This window comes from Mastigoproctus giganteus, chromosome 1 (assembly GCF_048544385.1).
Source record: "Mastigoproctus giganteus isolate SK-2022 chromosome 1, ASM4854438v1, whole genome shotgun sequence".
In the NCBI taxonomy this organism is placed as follows: domain Eukaryota; kingdom Metazoa; phylum Arthropoda; class Arachnida; order Uropygi; family Thelyphonidae; genus Mastigoproctus; species Mastigoproctus giganteus.
Window position 1 is genome coordinate 130,705,033 of NC_143575.1, and position 23,430 is coordinate 130,728,462.

The 23,430-nt window shown below is 39.3% G+C and overlaps 1 protein-coding gene across 2 annotated transcripts in view; it reads left to right on the forward strand.

Annotated features, from left to right (window-relative positions):
- The window catches only part of LOC150091138 (choline-phosphate cytidylyltransferase A-like), a 260,273-nt gene that overhangs the window by 221,024 nt on the left and 15,819 nt on the right, over positions 1–23,430 (forward strand). For both annotated transcript variants that reach the window (XM_090382185.1, XM_090382186.1), the window contains one exon: positions 18,849–18,995. In XM_090382185.1, coding sequence (XP_090238311.1) covers positions 18,849–18,995 — 147 coding nt within the window. The remainder of the gene's footprint in view (positions 1–18,848; positions 18,996–23,430) is intronic.

Below are 23,430 nucleotides of genomic sequence, written 5' to 3' on the forward strand. Positions count from 1 at the left end.
CAGTTTTCTCTCTGATCGCTCACTTAGGGTGATGGTAGATGGCTCTCTGTCTTCTAACTTCTCCACTAATGCCATTGTCCCCCAAGGTTCAGTTCTTTCCCCACTCTTTTCCTCTTGTATATCAATGACCTTCTTCCATTGACTGGAAATCCTATCCATAGTTTTGCCGTTGATAGCACATTGCATTCAACTTTCCATTTTGAGAAACCTCGTCCTGCTCAATCAGCTTCAACTTCTCGAAAATTTGCTACCAATTCCTTAAATGCCGATCTTCAGGTAATTCTCCAGTGGGCCAAAGACAACTTGGTTGATTTCAACCCTTCTAAAACTCAGTCTTGTCTTATATTTCGCAAAAAGGTTTCTTCTGCTCCTATGCTTATCTTTAGTGACACTCCGATTTCTAGGCAAAATGATATATCTCTTTTGGGGATTACTCTGACTTCTAATCTCTCTTGGCACAAGCACATTACAAATATTGCTTCCTCTGCATCTAAAAAACTTGGTTTTTTCTTTCGCTCTCGGTGTTACTTTTCTTCCAAACAGCTGCTCACTCTGTATAAATCGCAAATCTGCCCTGCCATGGAATATTGTTCCCACATCTGGGGTGGTACCCCCAAAACCTCTCTCAGGCTTGTTGATTCCATTCAGAAGAGGGCAGTTAGGTTAATTAATGATTCATCTCTAACAGAGTCTCTCCACTTGCTTTCTCATAGACGCACTGTTTCTGCTGCATACCTCTTCTACAGATACTTCCATGGGCACTGTTCTTCTGAATTGGCTTCTATAATTCCTGCTCTCTCTCTTTCAAAACAGTCCGAACACGTGCTGCCAACAGCCAACATCCATTTACTGTCCAACTTCAAACCCACAGAACCAACTTTCCATCTTCCTCATTTATTCATTCAACTGCCGTTTTCTGGAACAACCTTTCTTCATACGTATTTCCTGAAAATTACAATCTACAGAAGTTCAAGTCCAATGTCAACAAATATCTTCTTTCGTCTTCTCAACCTCCAACCCAAGCACGGTACTAAGTATTATAGGTTCTAATACCTCTCGTGTTTGGGGTTCACATAAAAAAAAAAAATTACACTAACAATGCAGAAGCTCCAGCCTTTTGCCATGCTAGTGGTATTGTATACCTTATTACATGCAATACTTGCGAAGCTAAATATATAGGACAAACTGGGGGTGAACTGCACATTAGAATAAATGTACACAGATCGCATATTAAAAACTATGTCAACTTAAAAGACATAGAACTGCAACATTACCAGTTGCACAACTTCGATAATATCACGATCACCATTTTAGAAATATAGCATAATAATAGTACCAGGTTAGAATTAGAAAACATTAGCATATTGAAATATAAAACACTATCCATATGGACTCAATAGCTAAAAACTAAATATAAAACACAATCCATATGGGCATTGTTGCACCAATAAAATAACAGATTCATGTGTCTATAACCTCTTTCACATGGTTAAAAGACCCATACCTATAATCAAAAAAGTAAAAACTACCTCCAATAAAACTACTAATAACTTTAAAGCAACCCATATTAATAATACACTAGGTAGATTTATAGATGTGCTAATTTCCCTGGCGAACCTATTATACAAGTCAAGCATACACATGATATTATCTTCGGTTTAAAGCATAGCAAACTTAGAGCTTTAGCAAAAATCAATGCACCTATAGCCATAATAACATACATCTAAACCACCTGCTTAATGATATTTTTAAATACAGATTTAGCAAGAAAAATAGTATTACTAACAAATATATCAACATTAAATTTAGCTATAACTTGTTGGATCATATAGGTATAAATAAACTTATAAATATATACAAACATGATCTACCTATTAGCAATTTGAATATTAATACCAGATTCAGTTATAATAAGCCAATAGGACTTACAGTCTGTAATTATAAGCAGATTGCGTGCAACTTAGAAAAGAGTGATATTGAGGCAGAATGTTTTTGCCATTTGCCTCAATATCATATGTATGTGGATAAGGATCACAAGCATATCATTACAGGTGACCTTAGTATTATTACTGACCCTGAATTACGCACATTGCTATCCTATGGATTTAAATATAGACCTAACACTATCTGCAATACCAATAAGATGTATAAACAAATACATTTAGACCTCATGCACTTTTGCCTAAAATTAGCATATAAGCACAACATACCATTAGAAGCCTTCCGCAAATGGATAACCCTTGCATATCAAGCTATTTATAAACAGGTTGGCATTATACATAAAAATAAACAGCCCACCAAGACCTTTGATATGATATGCAAAATAAAGCAATATTTAAAAATGTTGCAAACTAAATTTATTATAACTACCATAGACAAAGCAGCCAACAACTACAGCATTATATGTAGGAAATTTTATACTACAACAGTACTAAATGAACTGAATAACAGTTCTACCTACAAATTGGAGTCCATTAACCATAGTATCATTATAAAAAAATTGCTGGCTATGCAAAAAAAGTTAAAATTAATTAACCCTATCACCAATTTTCCATATATATATTGTATATCAAAATTCCATAAATCACCCACTAGTTTTAGATTTATCACTTCCTGTAGGAATAGTTACTCAAAAATTCCACATAAAAAACTAGTAGAACTACTAAGTATTATTTTTAAAAATATAAATAATTCTAGAATTATTCTCAACAATAGCCCCATTTTAGAATATTTAAACAACAATAATCATGCGATTGAACATATCAATATCTATGACTTCAAAAATCTGTTTACCAGCATTCCACACAACAGTTTAAAATATGTGTTTAGTACCTATTACACAGAATATAATAATATATTGCCTTGCATGCAACAATATTGGAATGACCTAATAAATCTTTGCATTTTCACTAGCTATATTTACAATGGTACCAATATATACAGACAACCTGGTATTGCTATGGGTGCATGTAGCTCTTGCCTGGTTGCCAATCTTTACCTGCATTACTTTGAAATAAAAATTAATAAAGAAATAACTATGTACGGATACATTGACGATTTAATTGTATTCAATTATCCTAACTTTCTCACCGAAATTTGCAGCTATTACCCACAGGAACTAGAAATAGTAGCTGCTAATAAGCATAGTACTAAAATATCCACATACCTGGACATAAACATACAAGTACAAAAGGCGCCTCCGTAGCCAGGTGGGAAGGAGCAGCAGTGCGTAGCACACGCTTCTTGATTAGACCGGGGTTCGAGCCCGTCACCACCAAATACGGAAGATACGGAAAGGTCAGGGAATGACCACCGCATATCCCGGAGCAATATGGCCTTAGTTGCTAATGCTCCTAAAACACCAAATAACAACAACAACAAGTACAAAATAAGAAAATAGATACCTATGTTTACGACAAGCGTAATGCATTTGGATTTAAATCCATTGACCCAACCAATTGGCATTCATATATCTCCATAAGGATCCACAAAAATATTATTTTGTCACAGGGTATTAGAAGAATCAAAATATGCAATAATGCAGATAATATAATCAGCACACTTGTGGATTTTAGATATAAGCTAATCGACAATGGATTCCCGGAACGTTTTATTAATATAAACCTACATACAGCTATTTTGATAGCTTTAAATAAATACAATTATCATCTTAACCAGCAATACATCATAGCCAAAGTTTTGCGGCATTAATATTTTACTCTCCTTATTGGTACTTATTCAACTACTGTATTGTTGACTTTTAGCGGTATCTACAGAGCCTGTACATAATTAGGCACTGCCTCAGGAGCAATACTAATATAGTTTACGCTCATTGAAAAAGTTGTACCTATATTTGCTTCTGAGATAGTAATTAATTCATGGCTTCCCCCTTAGCCATCTTTTTCTACTGAGAACCTTATATCTAACTATTTTTTCACCTCTTAATATAATACTGAATTTTAGTGCCATGTGCCGAATTATACTATTGGGCCCTTTTTTGCTATTAGGCTTACTTTATTTAATTATTTCTCAACTAAATTACATGTCAGAACTGCGAGGGCTGGCATCTGCTAACATTGGATATAAAATAACACGTGCACTACAGAGTGTTCTTTCTTATATTTCATTTTCGTGGTAAGTTTGATTTTGCCTAATTAGTTTGGTTTTCTTAACAGAACGTTTTACCACGATTTAAGCATGTAGGAATTAGCCTTTCCACAGTCCGCTACTTTCCATAAAATACATCATATTATCATATTTTGTTTCATTATACTTATGATATACCAGGATCTCTTTCTATAAGGGACGGGAAATTACGCTCCCAGTAAAATCCGACATACATTTGCATTATAGCTTTTCCTTTACTTTTAACTTTTACTATCATATTCTATTTTTCTTACCTCATGAACATTAGAGTAATTCGAGGGGGATTGAGGTACTATTGCTATTCTTAAACCTTGAATCCGTTCTCCTTTTTTAGCTTATGCTCCTTTTGTACTTATTAATATGATATTAATTGAAGGATATTGGTTCTCATTTATTTCTCTTCTTCCTTAATATATGCTTTTGCTGTCTTAGCTAGTCGGGCTAAAGTCATCTAGCCTGTTAACATCAAAATTATTGTCTAACTTTAATTATACTTATCCATTTATCGCATGAATTACATTTTGACCGTGTTAAAAAGGCAGATGATATCAGAAACTGATAGCCGGGTTAATTGTAGGGGACATATTGAAAGGGTTAGCCCTCAATAAAGTCCCTTTCAGTGTGTCCTATTACCTATAATTGACTTGATATATATTATTATTATGTTTATTAATTGTTTTATTTTTACTTTTGCTTTGACTAATGATCGTCCTTTACTAGGTTTGGCCTGTGGACCAGTCATGGCTATATTATAGGGTTAAGTAACTACCAGCTTATCCTATATGAAATATATCTTAACTATTTTACTAATTGTACTTAAACTATATAAAAAATATATAATAAGACTGATGTAATGTTCTATCTAGATATGTATAGATGGCATTAATTAGTTCTTGTTTAGTTAACTTTACATAAGTTATTTGTTAATTTTCTATATTTTATATATATACATATATATATTAACATAATGAAGTAGTTAAAAATGGTACAAAATATAATACAGAAAAAAGATATATCATTATGCCTAGAAATTGGAGTGTCACCAAAGATAAGCATAGGAGCAGAAGAATCCTTTTTGCGAGATATAAGACAAGACTGAGTTTTAGAAGGATTGAAATCAACTCCCCACTGGAGAATTACCTGGAGATTGGCATTTAAGGAATTGGTAGTGGATATTTGAGAAGTTGAAGCTGATTGAAGTAGGGCAAGGTTTCTCAAAATGGAAAGTGGAATGCAATGTGCTATCATCGGCAAAACTATGGATAGGATTTCCAGTCAATGGAAGAAGGTCATTAATATACAAGAGGAAAAGAGTGGGAGAAAGAACTGAACCTTTGGGAATACCAGTATTAGTGGAGAAGTTAGAAGACACAGAGAGCCATCTACCATCACACTCAATGAGAGATCAGAGAAAAAACTGGATAACCAATTACAAAAAACAGTTGGCAAACCATAAGATGGAAGCTTGTTTAGAAGACCTTTATGCCAAACACGATCGAAAGCCTTTGAGATGTCAAGAGCTGTTGTTATTTGATTTTTAGGAGCATTAGCAGCTAAGGCCATATTGCTCCGGGGATATGCGATGGTCATTCCCTGACCTTTCCGCATCCTTCGTATTTGGTGGTCATGGGCTCGAACCCTGGTCTAATCAAGAAGTGTGTGCTACGCATTGCTGCTCCTGCCCACCTGGCTACGGAGGCGCCAATGTCAAGAGCAACTGCTTGTTTCACTGAACTTTTCCATTGAATTAGTCCTAAATGGGTAACATAAGCCAGAATATCACCAGTGGATCGAAACTGGCGGAATCCATACTGGCGATCATTGATCAGACGGAAGGTTTCTAGGTAGTTTAAGAGTTGGCGGTTAATTGTTTTCTCCATTACTTTAGAAAGAGTAGAAGTAATTGCAATGGGACAATAATTGGATGGGAGGGATTTGTTACCCTTTTTAGGAACTGGCTGGATATGAGCAAATTTCAAATAACAAGTGGAGAAATACCATCAGGACCTGGAGCTTTCTTAGCATCAAGATTCATAAAAATCCTTCTGACATCCTTTTGACGGAAGACCACAGGAGGCATGGAATGGAGCATGTTGGAAATGGTGGGAGGTGTTTTACCAAGATCATTAATAAATGATTTAGAAGAAAAGGTGTAAGGTGTATTTAGTGTCAGACGGCACCAGGGGTTTCCCCCATCTCCGTGTTGCTTTCATTGTCTGTGTACCAGTTCACTGGGAAATGCCAGAGATTTAAAAGTGTGTGGACTTTGTATCTGTGTGATGTCGTGTACCATTGTTCATTTGGTTGTTTAGCCGCTGGACCCCTGCTGAGGCCCAACGTTGCCCCACCTTTGCCCCGTGGAGGCAGACCAGGAACCCAGTAGTTTTAGTTTCACTCTGTCAGGTCCTCTCACCTAATTTCCTGAGATTTCAGAGGCTAGGACCTAAAAAAAAAAAAAAAAAAGACGTGCGCGCGCGCTCTTTTATATGCACGTACATACAGACAGATACATATATCTACATATATCCATCATCGTCGGTTTGATGATCATTAGGTGAGGGGGGATAATGCTTGCATAATAAAGGCCGGACGAACGGGAATTTTGACATAATTAAGTTTTTGTGTGTGGGACATTCGCTAGCATAAAGATAGTGGGTGGGAGACTGATGGCTAGGGGATTAAGGCAGAAATATGAGGATGATAGAGTATGCAACCCCAGAAGTCAGTGAGGCAGGCCCATGCCTCACCAGGAGAAAGTAGGGGGCACTGGGGGGGATCGTCCCACCACCGGCGCAGGGGGAGGGGATGGAAAGGCGCCAGGCAAGGGAGCCCAGTGCGATCGCCAAAAAGCGTCTACCGTAAAACTATACAATGACCTTGTTGGTGGTATCCAATCTGGTGTCATGTCCGAGTTGTCATCCTTGGGACCTGGGTCCCGTCCATGTTAGTCCTTTACCTTAGTGTGGTTTATTTCCTAAGCTTTCCAGTTCGCAGGAGTGTGTCTTGTTTACATAGACCCAGCTGGTGGGGTGTCTAAGTTTGGTAGTCATCTTTATTTGTCTGACATGGGTCCCGTCCATGTTAGTCTATTTTGGTATAGTTTGTTTCCTGAGTTTTCTAATTCTTGGGGGTGGGTGATTTCTGGTGTCCCAGTCCTAGCAAGCTGAAGAACAGATGTTGTTTGGTTATAATGGTAGTGAGTTGTGGGCTGCGGCCATTTGGTTTCTCCTGCTCCTCGCAAACAGTGCCTGTGTGTAATCCGAGAAGGCTTAATACACCTCCTTCGTGTCTAGGAGGTGATGTTCTTGTCCCTGTGTTAAGTAGTGGATTCTGGTGAATAAAACACCATGTAGGCCTTCATAGAACCTGCAGTCATACATTAGGTGCTGCCAGCTCTCCAGCCCCCCACAAGTGCAAGTTGGATCAACCTGAATCCCAAGTAGAAAGAGTTTGGCATTAATCGCTCCGTGTCCAGTTAAGAGGTACGTTGCTTGTAGACCTGGGGAGAACCAGTTAGGTGAGGTTGGGTAGTTTTGTTCAATATGGGTAGAAATTTCTTTGTGATCTCTCCCTTTTGAGAGTTGCACTACCTTTCCTGCCATGCCTGCTGCAGGTGAGTTTGTATCCTCTTCTTTTCCACATTTCTGTTGCTGGTTAGGTCAATAGTGAACCCCAGAAAAGTCTGTGAGGTGCCTTTGTCTAGGTAGTACAGTAGGCCGCGTTGTATGATTTCTAAGTCCAGCGGGAGAGTGCCTGCGAGCACTTGCAGGGCGTGGGTGCTCACTGTGCGGCAAGTGCGAGTGATGGTTAGGAGGATGGATCTGTGAATTTGGTCCGTGATACGTCTGTTTACTGCTGTTGTAGTTTTTTGAAACCATGCACCAGATGCGTAGGTGACGATCGGAGTGAAGATAGCTTTGTAGAACAGTTTGAGGACTCGCTTTTTCAAGCCCCTTTCTTTACGCATGACCCTGGCAATCATTGCTGCGTAGCGTCTTGTTTTTTTTACGGAGATATTTCAGATGGTCCTGAAATGACAGGTTTTGGTCCAATATCACGCCTAGGTATTTCAGTTGGTTGGAGAATTTGATTATTTCCTGCCCAATTTTTATTTGCGGAGGCCGCCTAAGATCAAGGCGTCCCTTTAGTAGGATGGAGTTTGTTTTTGTGGGGGAATCAACTCAAAATATTTTTGAGTTGATTTCGGTTTGCCCATTCTTGGAGAGTGGTCAGGGCCCGATTTGCGAGGACCTCTAACGCGACTCTTGAGTTTGCCTGTATCGTCAGAATGAGGTCGTCTGCAAATGCCTGAGATTGTACTTCATGGAGATCAATGTTAAGAAAGGTGTTGAAGACAATATTCCACAGTAGTGGGCCAAGGACCGAACCTTGAGGGCAGCCCCGATGGACATGCCGGGAGAGTATGCCATGGGGGCGGTGACTTTGATGGTTCTGTTGCTTAGGTAACTTTTGATGGTGTTATAGAGGTTTTCCGGCATGTTGGGTTCGCGCCGCCTCGCCTCGCCAGGACGCTTGGCCACCAAAGTGAATCGAACGCCCCAGTGAAGTCCACGGCTATCACTAGGAAGTACTTTGTATTACATCTGTTTACCTTGGTCAGGAGGTGAGTTAAAGCGTCCACGGCGGAGTTAGAAGAAAAGTGTAAGTGTGTTTAGGGTCAAACGGCACAAGGGGTTCCCCCCATCTCCGCATAGTTTACATTGTGGGTGAACCAGTTGACTGGAAAAGCCAGAGATTTAAAAGTGTATGGACTTTGTATATGTGTGATGCCTTGTACCGTTGTTCATCTGGTCATTTAGCCGCTGGGTCCCTATTGAGGCCCAACGTTGCCCCACTTACGCCCCGTGGAGGCAGACCAGGAACCCAGTAGTCTGTTTCACTCTGGCAGGTCCTGCCACTTAATTTCCTGAGATTTCGGCGGCTAGGACCTTAAAAAAAAAAAAAAATAAATAAATAAATAAAAAAATAAAAAAAGAAAGACAGAAACGCGTTGACGTAGGGGTAGAATCGCTTAGTTTTGCTAGGCCAAGTTATGGGCGTAAGGTAATTTAGATATGTTAAGTTTTTGGGTAGGGCTTTCGCTAGCGTATAGATAGAGAGGGGGGAGGCAGAAGGCTGGGGGGAGAAAGACAGAAATATGGGGCCAATAGAGTAGGTAGCCCCAGTTTTCAGTGGGACATGCCCATGTCCCACCAGAGTAGAAGATATAGGGTGGAGAGGAGAGGAGGACGAAAATGTCCCCCCCCTCCCCCCCAAGGAAGTAGGTTTAAAGGTGAAGGGGGCTAGAGTGCCCTCTTCAGATCGCCATATGGCTATTGGCAGCTATTGTTTCAAGTTTCTTTACTCATGGGGCAAGCTCCGTCCTTGTGCTTGTGTCACTCATCTTTAGTTGCAGCCTTTACATTGTGCTGGCTGGTGTCTCAATAGTGGTACTTGATGTCAGTCATTGTAGATGGTGATTAATGTCCTTCTCCTGATGAAGAGGTCTTGTGCGAACTGGGATAATGCTCTATATTCATCCTCAGTATCTATGAAATGGGATTCCAATCCTTTTGGTTAGAAGAAAAGTGTGTTTAGGGTCAGTGTAAGTGTAAGTGTGTTTAGGGTCAAGCGGCACCAGGGGTTTCCCCCATCTCCGCGTAGTTTACATTGTGGTGTGTTACAGTACGCTGTAAATGCCAGAGATTTAAAAGTGTGTGGGTCTTGGATCGTTTAGTGTCGTGTACCGTTGTTCTTCTGGTCGTTTAGCCGCTTAACCCCAATTGGGGCCCAACGTTGCCCCACTTACGCCCCGTGGAGGCAGACCAGGAACCCAGTAGCTTATATGCACTCTGGCAGGTCCTGCCACCTAATTTCCTGAGATTTCGGTGGCTAGGACCTAAAAAAAAAAAAAACGGGGGCACTTAAGTTTAAAAAAGCCAGAAGGGGTTAATGTGGTTCAGTTTTCAGTTTAGAAATCGTTAATTTTGATTAGTTTTGTGGGATTTACGCTGCCGTATTAGTCAGAGTAGGGGGGTAGAGACTGAAGACTGGGGGGAAAGACAGAAGTATGGGGTCGATAGGGAAGGCAACCCCAGATGGTCAGTAAGGCATGCCCATGCCTCACCAGGCGAAATATGTGGAGTGGCAGGAGAGGGAGGAAACAGGAAACCATTTCCTCCTCCCCCCCTGCCAGAGATAGGGGGGAAAAAAAAGGTACCAGGCAAGGGAGCTGGTAGAGATCGCCATTTGGCTACATGGCAGTGAGGCTGCATCAGTCGTAGTGTAGTCATAAGTCCGGTAGTAGAGTCACTCGTGGGATAGTGTCCCGTCCAAGTTGAATGTCTTTGTTTTGGTTCTCTATCTTCATCCAGTGTATTTGTCAGTCTCATTTAGGTCTCATATTTGTTGGTACATAGGCAGGGTTTCTTGGTAGACAGATAGTAGCTTCCACATAATTTTCATTCTGGGGTGTGTCCTAAAGGATGTTTTTTTTTTTTTTTATCTGGCTGGTCGCCTTTCACTCCTGGTGTATTGTATATAGGGTTCTCCTTCTTGAGAAGAGTTCTTGAGCGAAGTTGGTCAGGGCTCTGTATTCCTCCTCTGAATCCAATAGGTGAAACTCTTGCCCTCTGGGGAGGTATCTTACACTCGTGATTAGAATGCACCTGAGATCCTCGTATTGCGGACAGTCGTACATGAGGTGTTCCCAGGTTTCAATCTCTCCACATGTACAGCATGGGTCCTCTACAAGGGCGAAGTACATTAGCTTTGCGTTAAAGGGGCCGTGTCCAGTTAGCAAGTATGTTGTTTGCAACCCCGGAAAGAACCAAGTAGGCGATTTTGGATAGATTTTTTTCAAGTTGCGGTAAGAACTTGTGGGTGATTGCTCCTTTGGTTGTTTCTGTCCACCTGTCCTGCCACACCTGCAGCAGGTGAGACTGAAGCCGGATCTTTTCTGCCTTATGGTTGTTTGTTGGGTCTATTGTAAATTCCAAGAAAGTGGTGGTTATTCCCTTAGATAAGTAGTAGAGGAGTCCTGTTCTTGCGATTTCAAGATCAAGTGGAAGTACTGCTGCTATCACCTGAAGCGTTGGGTTACTCACCGTTCTGCAGGCGCGGGTAGTAGTGAGGAGGATGGTGTGTTGAATTGCATCCAGGGTTCTCTTATTTACGACCAAGGCAGTTTTGTCATACCAGATTGCTGAAGCGTATGTAATTATTGGGAGGAAGGTTGTCTTGTAGTATAAGGCTAGGGTACGTTTTTTGAGACCCCAGTCTCGCCTTGTGACCCTAGCTACCATGGCAGAGTAGTTTCTGATCTTTTGTCTTAGGAATTTGAGATGTGGTTGGAAGGATAAATTATTGTCTAGTATGACACCCAGGTGTTTTAGTTGACTAGCAAACTTGATAGTTGTCCCATCAATCTTAATCTGGGGTGGTCGTCTCAGTTGCAGGGTTCCTTTGAGCAGCGCCGACAATGTCTTTGTCGGTGAAATTGTTAAGAAATTCTTCTTGGCCCACTGTTGGAGTATCTGCAGGGCTTGATTAGCTAGGATTTCCAACTGGGCTCTGGAGTTTGCTTGCACTGTCAAAATCAGGTCATCTGCGAAGGCCTGCACCCCCACTGCGCCTAGGTCCATTCTCAAGAACTCATCAAATACCAAGTTCCAGAGAAGTGGGCCCAATACAGACCCCTGTGGACATCCTCTGTGTACTGTTCTTGCGATCTTTTTGTATGGAGAAAAATGGGATGCTAGCAGGTCAGCTTTATCCTTGGCTGAAGTGACAATAGAACCATCTGGTTTTGGTAGAGATGGGCAAAAGTTGCAGCCAATAGCATTTGGCAAGAGACCAGAATGCTCGACTACCATTAGGCAAGAAGCAAGTTTTCTACTCTTAGCCTGTTTAAAATCTAGTTGGGGCTGATTAATAACTGCTTTACAATTGTTGCGAACTTTGGTGTAGGAAGAAAATGAAACTGAAGAATTAGAAACAAGCCAATTAGGATATGCAACATGATTTGTGATCAGTAGGCGGTTTCTCTGGGTTTTTGAGAATTAATCTTAACACAGCTTTATTCCATATTTTTGGGAATATACCTTCTGTCATACAGTTATTATATAGTGCTTTTAATTTTTCCTGGTGCTATTTCTGCTAATATTTTGATAATCTCAACCTCTGAGAGGTCAAAACCTGGGCATTTATTGTTTTTGGTTTTAGATAGTGCTATTTCTAAGTCTTGAGTAGTAAACACGGGTTCAATATTGGCATTGTCATATTCAGTGTTTTTTTTTATAATGTCTAGCTGGGTGGGGGAATGTTCCCCAGTTTCAGTCTGAATAATACTGTCTAGGATGTTATTTACAGAATCTGCCCGACACAGGGTTGGGGTTCCATCTGGTTTGACAGTAGTTTCCAATACATCTCCTCTTGGCAACTTGTTGGTCACTGTTCTGTAAACAACTAATGAAGGGTTATTGTTTCCAGTAGTTCCCACCAAGTGCCCCCAGCATTCCTTTTTCTTGTCTCTTATGAGGGCTATATACTGATTCCTGAGAGATTCTATAAGAATCTCTGTGCATCCACCTCATTTTGTGGCCAAGATGTTCTGGCTCTTTGAAAATTTCTCCTCATCTGGTGCATCCTTCTCCTGAATATAGTCAGTTCAGGGCACCACCAGGGGACTGCCTGCTTCCTCAGCTTTTTCCGTGGGATAGACAGGTTTGCTGTTTTTGTTAAAATGTTTGTCATAGTCAGTGCTTGCTTGTTCGGACTATAGTTGTCTGATCTAGACCACTCATTTTCCTGTTTTTGCAGCTCAGCTGCTGTTATGTTCTGCAAAAATCTGCCAGTTTGCCTTTTTGAGGTTATACCTTTTGGTATCCAACAAGGAGTGTTGGGTTATTTGTAATTGCTTGTTTAGTTTGAAGGTGATGGCTCTATAATCTGATGTGGTCCAGGCTGGCTGGACACACCAGTCTGTAATTTTATAGGCCAGGGGTGGCCAATGAGTTGATCACGGATTTAATTTTGGTCGATCACAACAAATTTTAAATATACAGTCATCCCTCGATTTGTGCACCTTGTGCAATGTAATTTTTGAGATGGTAGATCACGGCACATTTTGAAGGAAAAAAGTAGATCGCGTCACAAATTAAGTAGGCCACTCCTGTTATAGGCTATTGAATTGGTGGCAAGAGTGACATCAATGTCACTCTCCCACATGGTACTGCTAAAAGTTGGTAAGTTATTAGGTTTATTTATCACTTGAAAGGATAAGGTGGCTATAAAATCTGATAATATGTACTGTTGATCCTAAAGAATCCCCCTCGACGTGAGCACCTGTACCTGGTGAGGGAACCTTCCAGTGATGCTGCTGGCTTTTCAGATTAGCTTCACTGGGATCCAGTGCCCATACCTTGGTTCCAGAGTTACATCATTGGAATCTGCTGTGTGCCACTACCTGTGGAAACTCAGAAAGGGGGATCCTGGTGAGTGATTGGGCCCAGCCCTAATACACCACTTTGGCCCCTACTTTGACAAGACGGGAGGTCCCAGGCCTGCCCAACGGGGGATCAATCGCAAGTGGTTCTTACTGCTAGGGTCAACTGCATTCCAATAAGTCTCCCTCCCTTTGGTCCTTGGACGGGGTCAAGACTTATTGGAAATGTGAGTATGATGCTCCTAAGTGAACTTGGCATCCCATTTGTGTACGCAGTACCTGCTTGTTCCCAAGCGAGCATCCCCTTGTAGGGCTCCATGGTGTGTGTGAGGTACTTAGGGCATCTGAAACTCTTATCTTACTCCTGTGATTAATTAAAATCTCTCTCTTTCTTTTGGGGCCCCAACAAGGCCCCTAGCTACTTGAAATGATAATGCTGAAAACACCTCCGTAAAAAGAACCAGAACATGAGGATACATTCTCATTTGGCATTCCACCGGAGAGCAGTCAGTTGGGAAGATGTCACCCTTCATCCAAAAAAAGGATTAGAAGGGTTGTCGTGATCACCTAAATCCGTAAAACAACTGCATTCTGGCAACATTTTGGTCGAAGCTTCAAACACGAAACAGGCAGAAGAAATCCTGAAAGCCACATTAATAGGGGGAATACCTATCACAGTAGCCCCTCACAAAACTCTGAATCCTTCACAAGGTGTCATATCAGAGTGGGATCTTCTTCATATCAGAAGAAGAAACCTGCTCTGAATTTAAAAACCAAGGAGTGACAGCTGTCAAGAGAATATCGATGCGAAAGGATGGGAATCTCATCCCTACCAGAGTTCTCATCCTAATATTCAAAACCCCCACGGGATCCAAGTTCCATCAAGGCAGGCTATTTAAACTGCCCAGTGAGAATTTACATTCCAAACCCACTGAGGTGTTTTAAATGTCAAAAATATGGCCACTCACAAACAGCTTGCTGTGGTGACATCTGCCTGTGCTCGATGTTGTGCAAAAGACCACAAGAGCAAGGAATATTCCGCTTCCAAACAGATCTGTATGAATTGCCAAGTTGAGCACCTACATACTGTAGAGCATGCCAGCAATGGAAGGATGAAAAAGAAATCCAAAAACTAAAAACAAAGCTGAACATCTCCTACTGAGAGGCCAGAAAATGCATCCAACCAATAAATAATGGGAAATCTTCATACGCCCAGGTTTCTGCAAAGTGCACTATCAGTACACAAACGGAGATCACTGTTGCGTGCTATTTATTGCATTCACAAAAGCCCATCCAAAAACACAGTCAGCTGCCACGCCTATATCCGTACCTTCTTGTGCTCCACCACTACCAAAACCAAGTGGTAAAGAAAAGCTACAAAGATCGGAAGAGCTACCTGCAGGACAAGAAACAATGGATATAGAGGATAAGGAAGTATCGGATGACTCGGTCCTGGAAATCTTTGCAGAAGAAGTAGAAGATATGGACCCAAGTCAATGTCCTGCCTTTCCAAAGAAAGATAAAGCCAGGACTGAGATGAAAGGTCACTTGACTCTATTTACAGCTGACAACTGAGAATTACAAGCTCCAAAAAAGATCAGTGTTTTGATATTTTATTTATTTAACTGTTATATTATAGTTGCCAACTCATTAAATGCACTTACGTTTATAGAACTAGTGTGACTGAACATAACATTAATACTGAATTATTAGTTGTGTTGAGTAACTTATAATATTTTTGTAATTTTAGTTTAATTTTTAAAGGCATCTCATCAGTGCTGTTTTTGATTTTTTTTTGTTATGTAAATCTCAGATTAAAAATAATTATACTTTCAACTAGAAAAAGTAGTATAACATGATCCCATGAGTGAAGTTCATTCAAGTTCCTTCTGTTCTCAGGTGTTACCCCAGGATCAGAATCTTATTAGAACCTATAGTAGTAGTAATGGCAAATGATGCAAGAAAGCAAGCTTATAGAACATCAGCCAAAAAAAAAAAATCAGTTCACCCAACTGACCCCTCCAAGTATTTGTCTAGTTTTCTCTTGAATTTATTCAACCCATCCACTTGCACAACATATGGAAGCCTGTTCCAGCACTCAATTGTTCGCTGACTGAAGGCAAGCTTCTGCACATCAGTCCTGCAACTATCCATCCTCAACTTGAAGTTGTCACCTAATATGTGTAGTCTCGATAAGTGGAAGAATACCATTAACATTCAGCCTACTCAATCCATTCAAGGCTTTAAACAACTCAGTCAGATCTCACAGGTACCTGGTCTCGAGACGCTGAAACTTGCATAATTGAATTCTTTCTAGGTAAGAGCACCCTTTTGTTCCCTTCAGTCTTATTGCATTTCTGTTCCAGCAGATCTACATCCATCCTAAAGTGAGGACTCCAGGCTCAAGATGCAGTACTCAAGATGTGGCCTAACCATGGCCTTATACAAAAGGTTAATCACCTCCTTATCCCTTCTAGCAAAGTTTTTGTATATCATTGACAAAATCCCATGAGCTGTCTGCAACATGTCTGCACTGCTCTAAGAAATTCATGTCTGACTAAAATTACCCCCTAGGCCTTTTTCATTCTCCACTATCCCAATTAAAAAAACAATGAACTCAGCACTGAACCCTAGGAAACTCCACTTTTAAAGTTAGTCTACAAAGAGTAGTGCCCATTGGTAAGCACTCTATTTTCTTCCACTTAACCATCCCTTTATCCATAGCGGTAACTTGCGCTTAATTCCACATTGCTACAGTTTGTACAACAGTCTCTTATGTGTAACAGTATCAAAAGTCTTCCTGAAACCTAAGTATATGATGTCAAAATTATGTTTTGCATCCAGTTCCTTGGTCACTGCATCCTTGGTCATCCAGTTCCTTGGTCACTGCATCATAGTAACCTATCAGATTGGTTAGACAAGACCACAACTTGATAAACCATGTTGTAATTGCAGTATAATTGCATGCCTATCCAAATGGTTCTTCATTACTTCTTTAACTAGTGATTCCATTATTTTCCCTAGAACAGACGTTCAGCTAACAGATCTGTAATTACTCATGTCGCCTTTTGATCCCCATTTTTGAATTGGGGATATATTCGCACTTTTCCAGTCCATAGGGATGAAAAAGTAGTGAAGACAAACATCTGCAGACCAAATGAAAGTCTTATTAACTTTCCATTTCATATCAGATTATGGTTTATGAAGCAAGATGTAAAGGTTTTATACATGGATGGTAATTGCTTGAATATTCTTGAAAATGTTATTCAGTTTGATCTGGTGGCTAACTAAAGAAGGCATTTTCCTTAAGCCACTGACAAGCAATGTGAAGGGATGATGACCACATTTGAAAAAGATTGGATTTGTTTAAAAAAAGTTGTTCAAAACTTTGAAAACAATGATGTAAGTATCATTGAAAATATACATAATAAATAATGAAGATGTGGATGAGCTGGAAAATTCATTTCTTGTGCTGGCACATTTTTAGAATTTATTTCAAGTAATCTGGTAATCTCTATAAATGTGTACCTTTGTATTAATTATATTGTAATTAAACAAGTTAATTTATGTACATAGTGCTATATATTTTTTATTTTATTTTTATTTTTCTCTGATTAATAGAAGCAAAAAAGTAAATAACTAAATTGATTAACTAATAATATATAAAAGTAATTGTTTTCACTTCACGAACTTACCTCTCAATATAATATTTGCCCTATGTTTGCAATTGCAATATGAGGTGTGTTCAAATTATGAGTTCTCCAAATTTATTTCTCATAAAGTACATAAGGTACAGATATGAAACAACATAAGTCATTTTTCAATTTAATTATTTTATCACATATGCTATCCACACTGTATATTGTAGCTGAAGCACTGGATATTCTGTTTCCTGCTGAGTTATGACTGGAGGAATGAATGGACAATATGGTAGATGCCCATAAACAAAATTTTCTCAGTTCTTGGTTTATACATAAATTATCACTGCTTTCTGCTCATTCTTTTATTATCAGTTTACTAAATAAACATAAATCTAATTGCCATAAAAAGACCAAACCATCCTAGGAGAAAGACATTTTTTACAACTTTTCTTCCAAGCTATGAAAGGCTGCTGCAAAGGTTTGTTTTGAGGTATGTTTAGCCCACTAATAAATGGCTGAAGCAAGCTTGGCAGATTTTGACCAACCTCATCCACCTCAAAATTGAGGTTATCTGCATCCTCCATACTCACCTGACCTTGCACCTAGTGACCTTTGTTATTCCAACTATAAGGGATGTTCTTCATGACAGAACTTTTCGTAACCAACAAGCAGCTGCTTTGGCCATTCAGTGCTAGTCTAAACACGCCTCCAAACAAACCATTGAAACAGCCTTTTAAAGCTTAGAAGAAAGAAAAGGTGTGAAAAATGTGTTTTCCCTGTAGGAGATTATATTAAAAATGACTTGGGTTTCATTTCTATATCTTGTATATTTTATCATGAATAAATTCTGAGACCTTATAAGTTGAATGCAACATGTACTTTATTAATGTGTGTGAAACAGCATACTGTAAAATCTTCATAGTGCAGTTTGCTTATTTCTTCCTGGATTTTAATAATTAATGTTGCTGCTATGATTAATGTAATAAGCAAATAATAATAATTGATTGTGACAATTAGATTTATGTTTATTTAGTAAACTGATAATAAAAGAATGAGCAGAAAGCAGTGATAATTTATGTATAAACCAAGAACTGAGAAAATTTTGTTTATGGGCATCTACCATATTGTCCATTCATTCCTCCAGTCATAACTCAGCAGGAAACAGAATATCCAGTGCTTCTGCTACAATATACAGTGTGGATAGCATATGTGATATGTATGCAAAAATAATAATTTCCAGATTTCTGTTGGACCCATATTAATGAAATTTGGGATGGCTCGATAAATTTTTCTTAAACAGCCAAACGTAGTTTCATGAAAAGCCATCCAGACAGACATGAAGACAATAGGTTCTTTATGCATATATAGCAGTGCACCTAAAAAATGCACAAATAGTTATTTGGGTAAATTAGATAAACTTGACATAATAAGCCAAAAAAAATAGAAGTCAGTTTTTAAATCAGCAAATTAAGGGACGGTAATATTACAATAGAAATCTCTTTCTATATGTTTCAATTTGCAGATCTCTGTGCCATCATTGTTGAACTTTAATTTCTTTCATAAATTTAAGTGAAATATCTGAATAATCACTTTCATTAAATTCCTAATTGTTTTAGGAAAAAAAATTTCTTCTTCAAAATAAAATGGATGAACTTAAGGACAGAATAGAAGGAAAACGTCATGAAATAATACAGAAGTGGGAAGAAAAGTCTAGGGATTTCATAAACTCATTTTTAGAATTGTTTGGCAAAGATGGGCGATTGGTAAGTTCTTATATAACTTAACTCATTGTATCATATAATAATACAAATTATTATTAATATTGGTCAAAATATGTAAGGAAGTTGGTCTCTTGCTGTATCAATTTAAAAAAAAAAAAAAGTATCTTCTTTCCATAGGTCCATCCAGTTGGACTTTAAATCAGTCAGCTACTCATAGAGGCAATTTATTTCACTGGTTAACAAATTGCCAACCAAAAGAAAATTCCTTTCTGTAGTCTAACCTGTACCTCATTCCCATTTAGTTTGAACTTATGCCCCTTAGTTTTTAGTGTAATTTAATACTGTGGAAATTTTAGTTTCATTTTGCTGTTCCCTCTCATAACTTTATAAACCTCAGTCTTATTTTCTTTTTGATGTACCTAGTTACCAAGCTCTGTAGCCCATATATTCAAAGTCTGAATATGTTTCTCAAAATCCATTTTCTCATCAGATGTGTTGCACACCTCGCATCATTTCAAGAAGCCTTCATATCTTTTCCTTGGTGTGTGTGGCCTCCAGAGCTGGACCCAGTATTCCCAGTGCAATCTCACAATTGTCTTGTACTGCATGGTGGAATTATAACCTTTCCTGTCTTTACATGCATTTGTTCAGTAAATCATCCGTGTGCTCCCTCCTTGCTACATGCCTGCAATTATTTTTTATTAATTCTCTTTATTGCTACATGTTGATTAAAGCTGAATGTTCCCCCCCCCCTCCCCAGAATATTCTGGGTTGCTCCTGATCATAATTCAAAAATCTGTCTCCTGCACTGATTTCAAATCATCCTCTCCAGATATACAATATTTTTTTATTAATTTCCCAAGGACCAAAATTTGTATTTTGTAGCATTAAAATATAGCTACCACCTGACCATTCCTGAAACCTATCTAAATTACCCTGGAGAAGCATTTCTTGATCAAGTATTCATGTGAAGAGAAGATGATCTACAGTGGCTAATGTGGGGATCCCCAGGGTTCCCCCCCCATTAGCCACTGTAGATCATCTTGTGATGAGGCTAAATGCTAAAGCTGACCTTTTTTATATATCATGTTGTTGTGTTAGTGTAAAATGTTTGTTCTGTTGTAATGAGGTGACCAACACCTGGCTCTTAGTTAATTGGAAGTGGAAACACCCGGTTGCTGTGTCCCATCATCCATCCCTGCCACGAGGAGGCGACCAGGATCTACCAGTACATCTTGCCCACTTTCACCTAGACAAGCCAAGTGAAAGGGTATAGAGGAAAAGGAAGTGGGATAAGTAGGGAGAAGTTTAGGATTTGGAAAGGTTGGTAAAAGATAAGAACAGTGAAAAATCACGGGCGGATTTTTCAGAAAAAGAAGAGAGAAGAGAATATCTTCTCTCTTCTTTTTCTGAAATCTTAGAAAAATCTTTTCTAAGATCCAAGTAGTATATTGAGTGTTGGCATTCGAGGTGAGCAGAAGCGCTTTGTCAGGGCTCATCAGTTAAGTGGATTGTTGATTAGTGCTTTTAAATATTTGATTTATTTAGATATTGTTGGATTATTTTGTTATAGGTTTTCCTGTAACAGTTTGATTTTTAATAATATTATAGATATAATTTTTTAAAGTTAATTTTCATTGATATTTAGCTAATTTTATAATGGTAGTTATGAGATCTGCCTTAAACACGTCACAGGGTATCGTGACTCACAAGGAAATAGCCGATGGTGATTTACGGGTGAGTCATGATTTAATCCGTTGCGAAACCTGTGGAATGTTTTCCAAGGTCGATCTGGTGACTAATCATAGTTCACCTGGGGATTCCTTTCTTTGTGATCGATGTAAGGAGTGCACTGATCTTAAATTACAATTTGGTGCACTGATGGAACAAAGGCGCCTCCGTAGCCAGGTGGGAAGGAGCAGCAGTGCGTAGCACACGCTTCTTGATTAGACCGGGGTTCGAGCCTGTCACCACCAAATATGGAGGATGCAGAAAGGTCAGGGAATGACCACCGCATATCCCGGAGCAATATGGCCTCAGTTGCTAATGCTCCTAAAAACCAAATAACAACAACTGATGGAACAATTTGAATCCCTGAAAAAACGGGTTCTTGCCCTCGAAAATAATGCATCTGGTGACTAATCATAGTTCACCTGGGGATTCTTTTCTTTGTGATCGATGTAACGAGTGCACTGATCTTAAATTATAATTTGGTGCACTGATGGAACAATTTGAATCCCTGAAAAAACGGGTGCTTGCCCTCAAGAATAATGCATCTGGGAGCTCATCAGGGACTTAAGATTCCAGCAATCTACCAAGTGATGCACACCCGATTCGGGCCTCAAAACAGAAAAACCAAGTGCAAACTACTCTGGTTAAAAAGGACATTGTTTTATTAGGAGACTCCATTGTCATGGAAACGGGGAATATTTTTTGTAATAAGGATAGGTGGAGTAGAACCAGGGTATGTCTGCCGGGAACAACTGTTAATGATGTCACCAACAGATTGTCAGATTTTAAGGGGGGTAAAGAGAATATTATTATTCGTGTGGGGACTAATGACATTAAACATACATGATTTGATGATTTGTTGGAAAAATACAGGACCATGCTGAGGAAATGTCGCAAACTAGGCCACAATGTCTGTGTCTGCAATTCTGCCCAGACACGATAGGAGGGATTATATGTTAAAAACCTTGTGGATTAACTCAAGATTTGAAGGACTCTGCAAGGCTTTAGGGGGGAAATTTCTATCAGCTTGGCCCACACTTGTAGGTAGAAGGAATTTGTTTTGTAGAAACGGGATACACTTAAACAAAGGTGGTGCAAAGGTTTTTGGCAGTATTATTGAGGATACTTTAAAGGTTCAGGGAAACTGCTAGTTAGGGGGGGATGTGGGTAATACTGACACGCGTTTATCTGATATTATAGGTCAAAGTAACTCTTGCACATACCTCAAGAATTCTTATCTGTTACCCCAACTGGACATATTATCTAAATGTTCTGGGGGCAGAAACGTTTAAAGTGAGTGGGTAGCTAATGTCAGGGAAGAGAGCCTAAAAAACTTCAAGGGTTGTTAAATATACAAGAACAGTGCATCTTAATTGTTTATACAGTAATGTTGGAAGTGTTTTCAATAAAATGAGCGAATTCGAACTGCTGGTTAAAACAAGTAATGCGGACATAATAGGGCTTACGGAGACGTGGTGCCACCCGGAAATTGGGGATGATGAGTTTCAGTATGGCTTGTATAATGTATTTCGGAAGGATAGGGTAGATAGAAGAGGTGGTGGTGGGGTAATGCTTCTTATCAGAAGCGGCCTGAGTGCGACGATAGCTTTCCCGGATTCAGATGTTTCACATGCTAGTATAGAATCTGTATGGTGTGAGATAGTTGGAAACAAAGGTATAATGCGAGTAGGAGTAATCTACACACCAGGTGATTGTGAAGATTATGACGAAACCCTCTACTTGCAAATGGAATGGGCAAGTAAGCGTAAATGTCTTATTATGGGTGATTTCAATTTGCCTCTAATTGATTGGAGTAAATGGGAAGGAAACTCGACATGGGGAACAAAATTTTTAAATCAACTAGATGACTGTTATTTGTACTGTTAAAAGAATATCCGAGACCTCATCATCACCACCCATGAATCAGATGACATAACAGGGCTGACAGTAGAGGAACCAGTAGCAGGAAGTGATCACGGAGTTCTGTAGTGGATGATGATGAGCGAGGTAGTAGCAGTAAAAGGCAAAGGAATGGGTTGTAATTTCAGAAAAGGAAATGACGATGCCTTAAGGTACTACTTGGCCTCCATTAACTGGGTAGATATCACGCAGAGAATGAATACATTTGAACTGTGGTATGCTTTTAAAACATTAATCACAAATGCCTTGAATGTGTATATATACCATTAAAAAAATACTCCACGAGGAGGGTTTCAAGTTGGATGAATAGTGAAGTTGCCATATTACTTGAGCAGAAAAAGGTGGCATGGAAAGGTTACAGAGCAATAAAAAGTACTGAAGCCTATAACAGCTACAAGGTGATCTGTAATAGAGCCCAGAAAAGGTTAGACAAAGGCAGTTTATGAGAAATCACTAGCAAACAGAGCAAAGAGGGGAGATAAAGAATTCTTCACATATAAAAATGCCAAGAAGAGCAGGACAAACCAGATCAGACCTTTACGTGAGTTGAGGGGGATAGTATTAAATACACCAGCTGCCGTTGCAGATGAACTCAACAGTTATTTTGCATCAATATTTACAAATGAAAAACCTTTTGTGGCAATGGGAAATTGTGGGAGCGAAGTTGAAAAATATGTAATTAATGATATTGAAATTTCGCAAGATTATTTAATGAAAAAACTTTCAAGCCTACAGGCCAGGAAGGCTCCTGGAGTTGATGGAATATACCCTATAATCTAAAGGGAGGTGGCAAGTGAGTCATTGAACCATTGAGGCTAATTATGCA